This window comes from Mus caroli, chromosome 1 (genome assembly GCF_900094665.2).
Source record: "Mus caroli chromosome 1, CAROLI_EIJ_v1.1, whole genome shotgun sequence".
NCBI classification, from domain to species: Eukaryota; Metazoa; Chordata; class Mammalia; order Rodentia; family Muridae; genus Mus; species Mus caroli.
Genome location: NC_034570.1, coordinates 84,883,212 through 84,896,513, shown reverse-complemented (window position 1 = coordinate 84,896,513; position 13,302 = coordinate 84,883,212). Strand labels below are relative to the sequence as shown.

The 13,302-nt window shown below is 47.0% G+C and overlaps 1 protein-coding gene across 1 annotated transcript in view; it reads left to right on the top strand.

Moving 5' to 3' along the window:
• The window catches only part of Ndufa10 (NADH:ubiquinone oxidoreductase subunit A10), a 35,227-nt gene that overhangs the window by 20,744 nt on the left and 1,181 nt on the right, over positions 1-13,302 (top strand). The window contains exon 9 of the mRNA XM_021171889.2: positions 1,094-1,202. Coding sequence (XP_021027548.1) covers positions 1,094-1,202 — 109 coding nt within the window. The remainder of the gene's footprint in view (positions 1-1,093; positions 1,203-13,302) is intronic.

Sequence of the window (13,302 nt, the reverse complement as noted above, 5' to 3'; positions counted from 1 at the left end):
TTATGGAATCTACACTTGGAAATTGCAGACAAGAAACATCCTCTCTTGCCTTTACAACTTAGGTGTAGCTAAGAATCTGTTGAAAGTAATTACTTTGTTTCTTCAGCCTATAAGAATAAGAAAGGCTTTAGTGCCTTTTCCCCTCAGACATTTGTCTCCCCAGGTAGCCCAGGCTGGACTCAAACTTGTGGCAGTTCCTTTGCCTTAGCTTCCCAAGTACTAGGGTGTCTAGTGCATGACTATGCTCAGATTTAATTAAAAAGAAAAAAAGGAAAAAATGGAAAAAAAAAAAAAGGTTTGTCTCTTCAAGCATAATGGTTATGTTGAACCCATCTTTGAAGAGAATGGGCTGTAGCAATTGTATGAACGTTCTTGAATCAGCAGAATGAAATGGTAAAGCAAGGGAGAAGCCTAAAGTTGGTATTAGTAGTACCAGAATCTGACCCTTGATAAATATGGCCCCGTGTGCTACCTAGCGAGTTCCATGTGGTACTGTCACTTGGCTTTCTAATGAGGGCATAGTGTGCATAACGTGGGGACTATCATCTGCTGGTAGATTACTCCTGCTATTGTGTGTGAAGCACACATTGGCTCCATTTTTCCATTTCCCAAACCCTTCATCGAGAGCCCACTATCTGAAGGTATCAGGGCTTCTCAGAACTCCCTCATTCTGGAGCTGTTTAGCAGAGTGGCTACATGGCCCCAGAGATCTTTGAAAGAAGTGGTACTTTGAACCTGCCTGCTTGTGAACAGCACGTAGTTAGTAGTGGTGGTGGTTGTTGTTGTTGTTGTTTGGGGGTTTTTTGTTTACTTTTTTGGGGTTTTTTTAAAGATCTATTTATTTTTATGTGCATTGGTGTTTTGCCTGCATATATGTCTTGTGAGGGTGACAGATCCCTTGGAACTGGAGTTATAGACAGTGGTGAGCTGCTGTGCAGTTGCTGGGAATTGAACCCAGATCCTCTGAGCATCCAGTGCTTTTAACTGCTGAGCCATCTCCCCAGTCCCTATGATACATAAAGAGTTAAGAATATTTGCCTAATGGTACTTATTTTGATGGCTTGTTGTAATCCATGTTTGTCTTACTTTTCAGGGTTCAGGATAAGTCAGAAGTGCTGAATTACACGACCATTCCGGTCTACCTCCCAGAAATCACTATTGGAGCTCATCAGGGTAGCCGGATCTACAACAGCTTCAGAGAGGTGAGCCCTACTATGGGAGCAAAGTCAGGGATACATGTGACCACTAAGCCACCTCCGTGAAGAGTGGATCAGCTGCTGTTCCCCTCATTTCTATTGATAAAGCACTGGATCCAGTGTCTTTTCTAGGTACATTGTCTTGTTGGACACATATCTTCCATTCGTTCTTCACAGCTACATCCAGTGTCACCTTACTCCTCACAGTGTATCTCTAAGGCTTCCGTTTGTGAGGCCTTACATTTGTATGGAGTTTCCTCCAGCCAAGTGGTACATTGCCGCAACGGTGCCAGAGTAATGCAGACATGGAAATAGCATCTCTCTCTCCTCGTGACTTTCTCTAATTTATACATCTTCTTCACAAGTCTTTTGTTCCTCCATTGCTATTATTTCTAGCTATGTAGGCAGGGTCAGGGGCCTAACAAGACCAGTAGCTTGCACCAAGCAGTATCATGGAATAGGAAGTGTCCTCTGTCCGTCATCTGCTGTAGCATGTTGGTTATTGGAAAGTGTGAAACACATGGGTCTGCATCCGGAGACAGCTGCCTGCACTCCTGTCAGTTGAGCAGCAGAGGCTACAGACCACTGGAGCTTTGATTAAGGGGTTCAATGTGGCCATTCCCCCTCCTCCCTCCCTTACTTGAAGGACTCAACATTTTCTTTTAAACAAGTTCTTTGAGCCTATTTGAAAATAATTGTATTCACCGTATACATTTTGGGAGCTATCTCCTTACCATGGTCTGTGTCTGGACTGACATCTTACCTGAGTGGATACAGCTGCTCCCGATGGCCGCTAGGTCCACACACTCCCTGCCTCCCTCTGCCAGTCAGCGTTGGCCTCACTGATAGTGGGTGTGCCGTTGGCGAGGTGGATAGTACTTTCCATCTTGTGCCTTTGACATTACTGTCTGTACCCATATCAACAGAGCTTGCCTTCAAGTTTCTTCTCATGAATGTTGCTCCAGCACCTTAGACTGTCTTCAGCTAATATTTGCCCAGGATTTATTTTCTGTTCCCTTTCACGTCAGCCTTTCTCTGGTTATCTGAAGGTATTAAAATAAACAAACAAAAACCTCCAGTTATTCTGAGTATTTGTAATATGTATCCAGTTACATTGGAAAAAGTACTTATGTGGGTTGTCTCATGGTGTTTTCTGACCTGTCCTGCTTAGTTTACCTTTGGGGGATTATGGTTTTCTTCTGGCTTTCATGTATGTCCTGCTTGCCAACTAGTCATCGTTCTGTTACTAGTTGACCACTGTAGTGATTAACCTGGTAATGAAAATGGTCATCTCTGATATATTTGAGTCTAATGTCAGTAGTTTTCCTGTTGCAGGCAACATAAAGTCACAGACTGTTGAGCTCTGTTTGCTCAACTCCTCCTGTGGACTGCTGTGATAATGTGTCCTAATTCTCCATACTTCTAAGTCCCTCAAGTTATTATGGGGACTGTGAGGACAGTATTAACTCAAGATGGGGAAGGCACCTAACACTCACCCTGCTGAGCCTTAATCTGTGATAGAGCAATCTGATAACTGCAGTGTGTGTCTTTTGGGTCTGCTTGGACGGCCTGGCTCCCTTCTGCTGTTTGGTCATCTCTCTGTGCCCCCTGGACGGCCTGGCTCCCTTCTGCTGTTTGGTCANCTCTCTGTGCCCCCTGGACGGCCTGGCTCCCTTCTGCTGTTTGGTCANCTCTCTGTGCCCCCTGGACGGCCTGGCTCCCTTCTGCTGTTTGGTCANCTCTCTGTGCCCCCTGGACGGCCTGGCTCCCTTCTGCTGTTTGGTCANCTCTCTGTGCCCCCTGGACGGCCTGGCTCCCTTCTGCTGTTTGGTCANCTCTCTGTGCCCCCTGGACGGCCTGGCTCCCTTCTGCTGTTTGGTCATCTCTCTGTGCCCCCTGGACGGCCTGGCTCCCTTCTGCTGTTTGGTCATCTCTCTGTGCCCCCTGGACGGCCTGGCTCCCTGTGTTTTGTCTCACATCTTCTTTCACTATGCCTGATATTTGCCACTTTTGATAGTATTTTATTAAGAATAAATATTAAATAATTATAATAAAGTATTTTATTAAGGAGATCTCTAGTCAGCATTAAAGTGAAGGTAGGCCATCAGAATCCATTCTAATATCAAGCTGAAGGGCTGGCTGTGTGTGGGTTCCATGAGGTCTGATGTACTTCCAGTCTTCCTGCTTTCCTCGAGATTTCATCCCTACTGTGTGCACTGCTTCCAGAAGCTCTGTTTGGTGCCTCTCTGCTGCTGCTCATGAGACTTAGGGATACCCCAGAAGGCTGAAATGCTGACTGTAAGTCCACCTGCTCTGTCCACTAACAGCATAAAACACAGCCACTGCCTGCCTTGATTCCTGTGAGTGGAGACTTTATGTGCCATCTGTCTCTGCTCATATGGGAGGCAGAGTTGGTCTAAGCCAGCTAGTGAGCCACACATAGGGAAGTGGCTTTACGGTGAGCTTGACACCATCGCCATCATTGTGTGGTTAAGGCTTTCTGTGTTCTAATAATCTTCTGGATGGTGGCTTGTCAACTTGACACAAGCTTTGGGAAGAAGGAATCTCAACTGAAAAATGAGCCTACCAGATGCTGGTTTGGCAAGCCTGTGGAGCGTTTACTTGATTAACGATTAATATGGAAGGGCCCAGCCCACTGTGAGTGGTACTACCCCTAGGCAAGTGGTCCTGGATGGTGTAAGAGAGCAGGCTGAGCAAGCCAGGGGGAGCAAGCCAGTCAGCAAGATTCCACCATTTCTTATGCTTCCGTTCCTGCCCTGACTTCCCCCAGTGATGGATACAAACTGTAAGATGAAATAAACTCCTTCCTCCTCAAGTTGCTTTTGGTCATAGTGTTTTATCAGAGCAGTAGAGACCTTAATACTGAATATCAAAGAGAGTCCATGGCACTGGACATGTGGATTTAATTAAGTGTTAGAAAGGATAAAGATTTTAAACAAATAATTGGAGGAATCTTTTCTTTTTAATTTCTGAGTGTTTTTTAAAAAACAAGTTTAGTTACTCAAGAAGTTTTATATGTGTAGGATGCTGTGAGGCTAGTGGAGGTCTCCCTATCACCTAGGGTTTCCATATCACCAGCTTTCAGTTCATACTAGGCATGGACTCTGGGTGCTAACTGAGCTGTCACCTAGATCTCCTTAGCGTGTCACTTCTGGGCCAGGACCCCACCCAGACTTGTTGGCACAAACTATCTGTGCAGGCTCCTCTCGGCAGTGATGTGCTTCCCCCTGCTCTTAGTCACAGTGTAAAGACTTGCAGCACAGTCTCAGGTGGCCATTAGTGAGGGAGTGAATGGTCAGCATTGCATTGAGGACCCTAACCCTGATTGCCTGCAGCCTTTCTTTGCAGAGCTGCTCTGTCTCTTTCTTTCAGAAGTACTGTGTATTCTTCAGGCTTCCTCTTTGTTGACTAAGAACTGTGTGACCATGTAGAGGAATGTTAGCTTTGTTTATTTGTTGTTTAAGGAAACTGAGTTGCTTTCATTTTAAAGGATGGCTTGAAATGATGCATGGCAGTAAGTAAAATGACTTTCTTCCCAGGGACAGGATTTTCTTTGCTATTAAAGACAGCAACAATTATCATAAAATTTCCCACTGGAAATTTCTTTGTGGATGATTCAGAGATGAGTGCATGAGGCCCTTCAGTCTGTTTCCTACCAGCTATTGACAGCCTGGGAATCTGTGGCTTTCACCAAGGCACTCCCTGGGAAGCAGAACTGTTGGCCAGCCACTGTGCTCAAACCTCAGACAACTCTGACTTAGTGATCTGCTTACACTCACTGGCAAGCACTGCTACCATTGCTGTTTGGGAGCCAGCACTGCCTCACGCCACTCCTGGGAAGTGCAGGAATGCCAGCAGCCAGCTAGTGGGTCCACCCTAGCACTTCTGACAAGGATGTCAGGACACTTCATGTCCTGAGGAACAAGGAGAAGGAGCAAACTTGCTGTATAAGATGGTGGTGCAGGAGCTGTGCACCTTGGGTACTCTGGGAAGGTCAAGGAGGGACACTGAGGATGCTTCTAATGACTGCATGGGGGCTGCAGTGAACCATGACGAAGTGTTGTTAAAGACAAAAGTTTATGTGAATGGATAGGCAATGGTGAATGCCACTGGCAGTGGGAAGAGGTGTCACAGGAGACTTAGGCAGAGGACAGAATGGGGACTAGGACAGGGGTCAGCAGCTGGCCGGACCACACTGCACAGACTGGGGCCGTGGGGTTTAGACAGTCACTGTCATTTCAGAAGACTTTCTAGTAGTTGCTTTTTTGTAGCTGCAACTAAATACTTGACAAGAACAATATGGGGAAGAATAATTTATTTCCTGGGAGACTCAGGGGTGGCAGTCCATCCAGGCAAGGCAGACGAGGTAGGTAGTTAAGAGGAAGTTAAGAAGCTGAGGATGGAGGGAAAACAGACTTGCCTACAGTAGTCACTGCTTCCTGCTTCCCCAGCTCCTACTTTTCACCTCCTCCCAAACATCCTGTCATCCTACATGTCCATCCAGGGATACAGCCACTCACAGTCAGAGCCCCCCTGCTCTCATTGTCTCTGAGAACACAGGCACCCCAGAGGTCGTTCCCAATCCAGACTCATTATCACACATCCACCCTCTGGCCTGGCACCCAGATGCTCTAAACGTCCATTATGCTCAGGCCTCTGTCCATACACGTGCTTACCAGTGCTACTTTCATCGCTTAATTCTGCATGACGCCACAGGTCTGGTGATAGAGGCTGTCTCTGCACTCATGGCCTCTGCATTTGTCCCTAGCAAAGCCTTTGGCATCTGTTAGCAGCTGCCTTCAGAGGGGCCTTGTCAGGTGGCAGGTCTTGCTGTGGGAGCAAGGGTTCAGATCTATCACCATTGCATATGCACCTGAAGTCGGTAACTTCCAGAATCTGTCAGTAGCCAATAGTTCAGCAGGGCTGGGTAGGGCCCCATGAGTCCCTCCGCTATCCATGGTTGGCTGCTGACAGGCCTACTCTTGTAAAGCACAGCCAGGCAACCACAGCTCTCATGAGAGCGTGCTTCCACTCACGCCCTGAAGATAGCATTTTGCAGCCCTTTTCCTTTCTTCCTACTTTTATATTCTTTGAGTTCCCTCTTCCATGATGCTGTCTAATTAAGCCTTAGAGGAGGTATATAAATATCCTTTGAGGGATGAGCACTTAGCTATCACTTATTCTTAGCACCTTGAACAGACATGAGTCTCTGCATTCATTGTTAGTCACTCCCAGAGAAGCTTCTCTGAGTCAATAGTGGCATTTATCTATAAGTATAAGCCTTAAGTATTTAGAGAGCAGTTTAGTGTCCTGTCAGACAACAGCAGTCAGTTCCTTCTAAGACCTATAGTGTCCCAGCCATAAATTTGGGAGCAAAGGGGTGTGTGTGTGTGTGTGTGTGTGTGTGTGTGTACCCTCATGTGTTACCTCCTATGGAGCAGGCATCAAATCTATTCCAAGAGTTGTAGGTTACTTACAATAGCAGTGCCACTATTGCACTTGTAAGCATACCTTGTCTCACAAGTTGTGTTTATAGTTGTTGGGTTCACAGCTGGTAAGAGCTCAGGCCTTTTCTCACCCTTTAGTCTGTACAGCACCTTCTCACTGTGAAAGCTGTCCAGCAGGGAAGAAGTGACTGGCCAAGTTCCAGCTTGATCTCTCTGTTTTACAACCAAGGTGCCTCGTTGTTCAGTTCTGCTGGGTAACCAAGAAGAATGCTGGAAATCTATACTGGGGCCTCCATGACCAATAGCTTGTAAGGAGAGAGTTTACATTTGGGACTGGGATTTTTGTTTAGGCAGCCTGTGGAATGGAAGAAAATATCTGGCAACTATACATCTGACAGGACTGACATTTAGGACAAAGAACTAAAAAGAAAAAAAAAAGGAAGAAAAGGAAAGAAACTTCAAGAAAACAGTTCGATTTAAAAATGGGCTTTGGAAAATAGAGAATTCTCGAAATAAATATTAATGGCTAATAAATACTTTAGAAAGTATTCAATATAATTAGGCCATTAGGGAAATGCAAACTGAAACCACTTTGAAATTCTGTCTCACCCCAACCAGAATGGCTATTATCCAGAAATCAAATGATAGCAAATGCTGTCGAGGTTACAGGGAAAGAACTCTTATTCACTGTTGGTGGGAGTGTGGACTGGTACATCACTATGGAAATCAGTATGGAGGTTCCACAAAAAAGCAACACATAGACTAACCATATGACCCAGCTCTACCACCCTGGGCATAGACCCAAAGGACATTACATCCTGCTACAGAGACACTGGCCTTCAGTGTCACTGCTGCTCTTTTCACAGTGGCCGGGAAAGGAAACCAGCCTTCTAAATGTCTTGTCAACAGTTGAATGGCTTAAAAAATGTGATGTATACAAAATGGAATTGTACTCAGATATGGGGAAAGATGAAGTTTGCGGGTAAATGGATAGAACTAGAAAGCAGAGATGACCCAGGGCCAAGAAGGCAAACACCACATGTTCTCCTCATACGTGGATCCAGCTTAGACTCTTTAGAGCTGTGTGCTTAACTTGGAGCATATGGAGAAGCCAGGAACTAGAAAGCAGCTGTCAGTGACCCCATAAGGGAGGATATCTGGTAAAGCATGGGTGATGTGAGCGTAGAAAAGGATGATGCTGGGCATGGATTGGCTCCAGCCAGAACAAGGAAGACAGGGTATGGGATGAGAGAGTTAACAAAGACAATGAATGGGTTTAGGGGAAAAAATCAAGACCTCCTATTTTGTAAGCCAATTATAAAACATGTTTTAAAAGGGAAAAGAGGGGAGGTCTCCATGGCTATACTGTTGTTTCTAGAATCCATTTTAGAAGCAGCGTTGAAGGGATGGATTGGAAGAAAAGATACAGTAAACTATTTATCCTTTAAGGTTCTAATTCTGTCTTCTTTCTGAGCTGTCATGTTGGGTGTACTCCATTCTTTTGTTTGGACCCAGGTTTTGCCTGACTAACTGAACAGTTTTTATATATGGGTCTGATAGTGACAAATTCCAGTGGCTGGCTTTCCTAAAAAAGTATTTACTTCAACTCAATCTGAGAGGTCTTTTCAATTGCTACAAGATTCTAGCTTGATCATTCATACTCACAACACATGGCAGCTTCTCTGTGCCTCAAACCTGTGGTGTTTCTAGTGAGAAGTCTGGTCATTCCTGGTCTTGGTGCCCCTGTACCCTTCTATCTCTGGCTGCTTTCAGGATTTCTCAGCCCCTTTCCTGCTTGCTTTCTCGGTTTCATTGTGATGTGCCTCTGTGGTTGTCTCTCTGTATTCTGTGGAGGTTCACTGAGTTTCTTGGGGTAGTAACTGTATTTTTCAAAGCATTTGGAAAAGGTTTAGCGGTTATTTTTGAGGATTTGGGGGACTCTATTTATACATGCACTAGATGGAGGTTTCCATGGGTCACTGGAACTATTTTGACCTTTTTCTTTCTGCTTTATTTGGAGTCAGTTCTCTTAGGTCTTCATGCTCTTTTCTATGTTGTTAAGAAGTGTGTTGGTGTTCCATTGTGTTCATTTGGCTCTTCAAAGAAACAGAAAACATGGAAGTGTTGATGCAACAACAAGGAAATACTGGGAGAAAGATAGACTAGATGGGGCGGAGGGCCGGAAGCATGCTTGACTGGCAGCCAGGAGGACAGATCCAAGAGATGTGATCCAGGTTAGAGAGGATGCCTCTGGGAAGAGCCTGTGGTCACAAAGCAGACTGGCACTGCTCCTGTGCACCCAGCAATGACAGTGAGGGTGTGGCCTGCCGTGGGCAGCACAGCGAATCCCAAGGACTCATCCTTCCTAGCCCCACATAGCACATGTGCATGACTCTACACCCAGCCAACAGAATTGTACTTCAGGAATCTTACTTTGGTGGTGGGGGAGGGGGGAGTTCAAGACAGGGTTTCTCTGTGTAGCCCTGACTGTCCTGGAACTCACTCTGTAGACCAGGCTGGCCTCGAACTCAGAAATCCGCCTGCCTCTGCCTCCCAGGCGCTGGGACTAAAGCCGTGCGCCACCACGCCCGACACAGGAATCTTACTTTTATATTTGGAACTCCTGCCTGGTCCTTTCTGTTTCCCAGTTCTCCCTTATTTCTGTCATCTGTCACTTTGTCCCCAGAACGTGTCACGCAGTTTTGTAGCAGATGCTTTAGAGCCCTGTTCACTAACCCACCGCCTTGGTCGTTTCAGAGTCAGTGTGACTTTCCCTCTGGTTTAGGGTCCTAGTCTCCACTTGCACGCATCTGGGAATGTATCACTAGCTGCAGTACACTTTGAGTTTCATGGTTTGGAATGCTAGATCTTGTTCTATTCTGAGACAAGTGTTACAAGTTTTCTGGCTGCAGTGCAGTTACATGCACATCAGCATTAAGCCTGCTAGCACTGAGTTCCAGCTTTCCAGTGCCTCTAGCATAGCCTGTTTGGGGGTACAATATGGCCTGAGATCTCGCTTGTGCTTGTGTGAGGAGGAGCTGGTGGGAACCCATCTGACCCACAGCCTTCTGTGAGTAGCCATGGATTCACTCTGCTCACAGCTCCTGGAGGCTCTTTGTCCAGCTTCACATAGATATTGTCTTCAGCCATAGACCAGTGGCCCTGTAACAAATTCTGGAGCTCTCTCTCTGCCTAGACCCTAAGCCCCTACCTTCTACACTTCGGCTTGCTCAGGATCAGGGCGTGGGTCTCAGCTTTCCAGTTGGGACGCTTCTGTTATTTGATGACAGTTAGTCTGGCAGGTCTAAAGTGTTCAGGCCCCAATACTGGAGTCCAGGGCCTGGAGGCTGGTGTGTTACAAGTTGACCCAAGTCCAGTATATGGTTGGGGTAGGGTGTGGGAGTCCACGCTAAAGACTGAAGTATACACTCAAGCAGGCTGTGGCATGGAGAAAGAGGGGGCACCTTTAACAATCTCAGAACCCCCTTCCTTCATGTTGCTTGTAGCTTCGCTTGGTAGACACAAGATGACACTTGCCACCGCACCTTAATCTCCCAATGGGACCTTGGTGAAGCCATCACAGCCAACTTGCACACAGTGGGTAGGAGGTACCTTGTGTGCAGTGGCGGTCGGTGGGCCAGGACTGAAGCCAGCGTGCTGATCCTAGTGAAGGTCCTAAAAGGCCAAGATCATGGTTAGATTTTTAAGGAGAGACAGTGCTGAGTCTACACCCTTGCCTAAGCCTCCACACAGTAATCCAGACCAGCTCTTCCACACTGTCAAGTTAAACCCATGGGGTGGGGGTGGGGGGCTCTCCACACCTGCTCTTCAGGCTGTTGTGCTTCAGCAAGCAGTTCTGTTTCTGGGAGTTTATCCTAAGCACATAGCAAGGGGAAGCATTGTACGGTGGAATGGGCCTGGAAACAGTAGGGCTCACAGCACAGGTCCGCCTTCACTGGGGTGAGTAGATGAGCTGTCTAGCGACTCGGTCACAGGACCCACTCCAGAGTTTGGAGACTGAGATCCCTCTTGTGCTTGTGTGTAAGGGGGGCTGGTTCTTGCTCTGTTGATGGAATAGCTCTGTGCTCCAGGCAAGTGACTTACTCTGTATGAGAACAGAAGTACCTGTGCATCCTGTAGCATCGAAGGGCCCTCCCCAGAGGCAGCATGGTCGTGAGCTTCTTTTGCAACCTCCCAAAGAACTAATTTTTGGTTTAGATTCAGCATGGCCTCCAGCCCACAGACAAGCACACAGTTAGATACTGGGAACTTAGGGGTGCTTTTATGTATGTTCAAGTGCTGTGCTTTCTCCCCAGAACCCGGGACAGAGCATCCCTCACTAGATTTTATAGGCCAATTAAATACCCCTAAGAATTCCAGAGAGTGGCTTTTGTGAAGCAGTCAGTAGACATTGGTAAGGCCTCAGGTTGGTGGTCTTCAGCTAGTTTTTACTTGCCCTAGTCTAAAATTCAGGACAGTGGTGGTTGAAAGTTCCTGGACATGCTGACCAGCTGGCCACTGGGGTAACACCAACCTCAGTAACTTCACTTGGTAGACACAAGGTGACAGTTGCCACTGCCTCTCAAGCTCCCAACTGCACCTTGGTGAAGCCACCATAGCCACCTTGCACACAGTGGGTAGGGTGTGTGTGCTTTGTTCATCAAGCATAATTGTGGGATTGATTCAACAAATGAGAAGAAGTTGGACCTCTTCAGCTGGATGGCAGTTGGAGAAGCTCTGTGTTTCAGTGGCTGTTCTGCCAGGTCTTCCCCTACACACTGTACCTGTGCGTTTTGTCTGAGGCCATTCCAGACCGGTCACCATCTTCTCTCCGCAGGAAAGCCTCTTTCTGTTAGCTCTGGGGAAGTTGGGGGTAGGGGTGCTTCCAGCCTCTGCTGCCCTCATGCTGCTCATGTACTGATAGGCTGCTCTTGGGGCTGTGTGGTGCATCCTCCTGCTGTGCTAGGCGGGTCCCTATCTCTCACATTGTCTGTCAGGGGTTCTCTCTGACCTGGGCTCTTATCTGTGCCACTGGCTATGGAAGAACAAAGCTGCTGGAAGAGGGAGGCTTAGTTCTCCATCCTTTCAGCCCAGTGACAGCTCCAGGGGCCTCTCCCATGGCTTCCTTGCTTCCAAAGTAGTTCTTTGCCAATGTTTTTCAGGCCTGGGTATTTCAGTGGCTTCCCAAGGCCTAACTAACCTTGTGGGAGTCCTCCCTGCCCCCAGCCCAGTGCTGTGTCCCATGCCTGCCTGCATGCCTGCCTGTACTTCCTGCTTGTGTAATTCACACCCTCTTTATGCACTCCTTCCAAACCAAAGCCCTGGGGACCACAGCCTCTTTGGGGTTTTTTTTTGTTTGTTTGTTTTTTTCTAAGAAGGGAAAAAATAAACTCAGTACAGACTAGGAAACCACAGTACACATCTCTGAATACGTTGTTACCTACACAACAAACTACTGAAACTCACGACAATGATCTGAAGTAGTTAAAATAGTGAATTCTGAAAAAAAAAAAAAAAATCTCCAAGGTTCAAATGGGTATATTTCAAAATACGCCATCACCTGAAAATTTTTTCAGAATTTTTCTTAGGTTCCTAAATTATCATTAGCTAAGATACCAAAAGAAATTAGTTCCTCAAATATTTTAAGTATTGATGATCCAGTCAGAGCCATCAGTTAATGAGTATAGGAAATTCATGAGTAAGTCAATAACTTTTTTCTTTTTTTAACTTTTTTACTGATTCTTGTGAGTTTCACATCGTGTACCCCAGTCCCACTCATCTCCTCCCCTATACCCACCCTTCACCCTTGCAGCCTTCCCCAAAAATACAGCACACACACAAACAACAACAACAAGCATAGGAAACCTCTGATGGAAGCTGGAGTGTGTCACAGTGTGTCCCACAGGATGTCTCTCTGTCCACACATCTCCACTTGTAATGTCCATTGCAGTGAGTCAGTGGTCTCAGGAGAGCTGGTCTTGCCACTCGTCTGCCTTGAGATGATGTGGGGGTGGGCGTGATGCCTGGTCCGTTTAGCCCCTCCCCATCTGCAGCAGTGGGGAGAGCTGACCCTGGGGTCATGAGAGTAGGAGAGCTAGCCCTGCTCCCTCACTGGCTGTATCACTGGGGGAGGAAGGAATTAAGCTGTAACTTCCTTGGACTATACAGTGGAGATGACCCTGATGACAAAGGCACCGGTGAGCCAGCCCCTCACAGGCTGCAGCACTTGGGAGAGTCGAGCCTTGACTGGGCAGCTCAGCAGAGCTGGCTGTGCTGGTGAGCTGGCCCCAAGGGCATGAGAACTGGAGAGCTCACTCGGGTGGTGTGGATAAAGGATTGTAAATGGGCTGACCAGCCCAGCTGCTACCCAAGCCCAGACTGAGGCTCTGAATTCGCCCACCCCAAAATCTATCTCACTTACAATTGGTTGGGGTACATGAAAAGGCTAGCCCTACTGTTCTGAAGCTGCAAGGTCTCCATGAAGCAGTGCAACAGCAGGATAACCAGGAGGAGTCCTGATGAGTCAGTACTGATGGTGTCACAGAAGCCAGACAGCTCGGACTGTGGCCTCTTAGTAATGAGTTCATCGCTGGTTCCCAAGGCTAAGCTACTGTCTCCATTCACACTAGTCAAGCAGG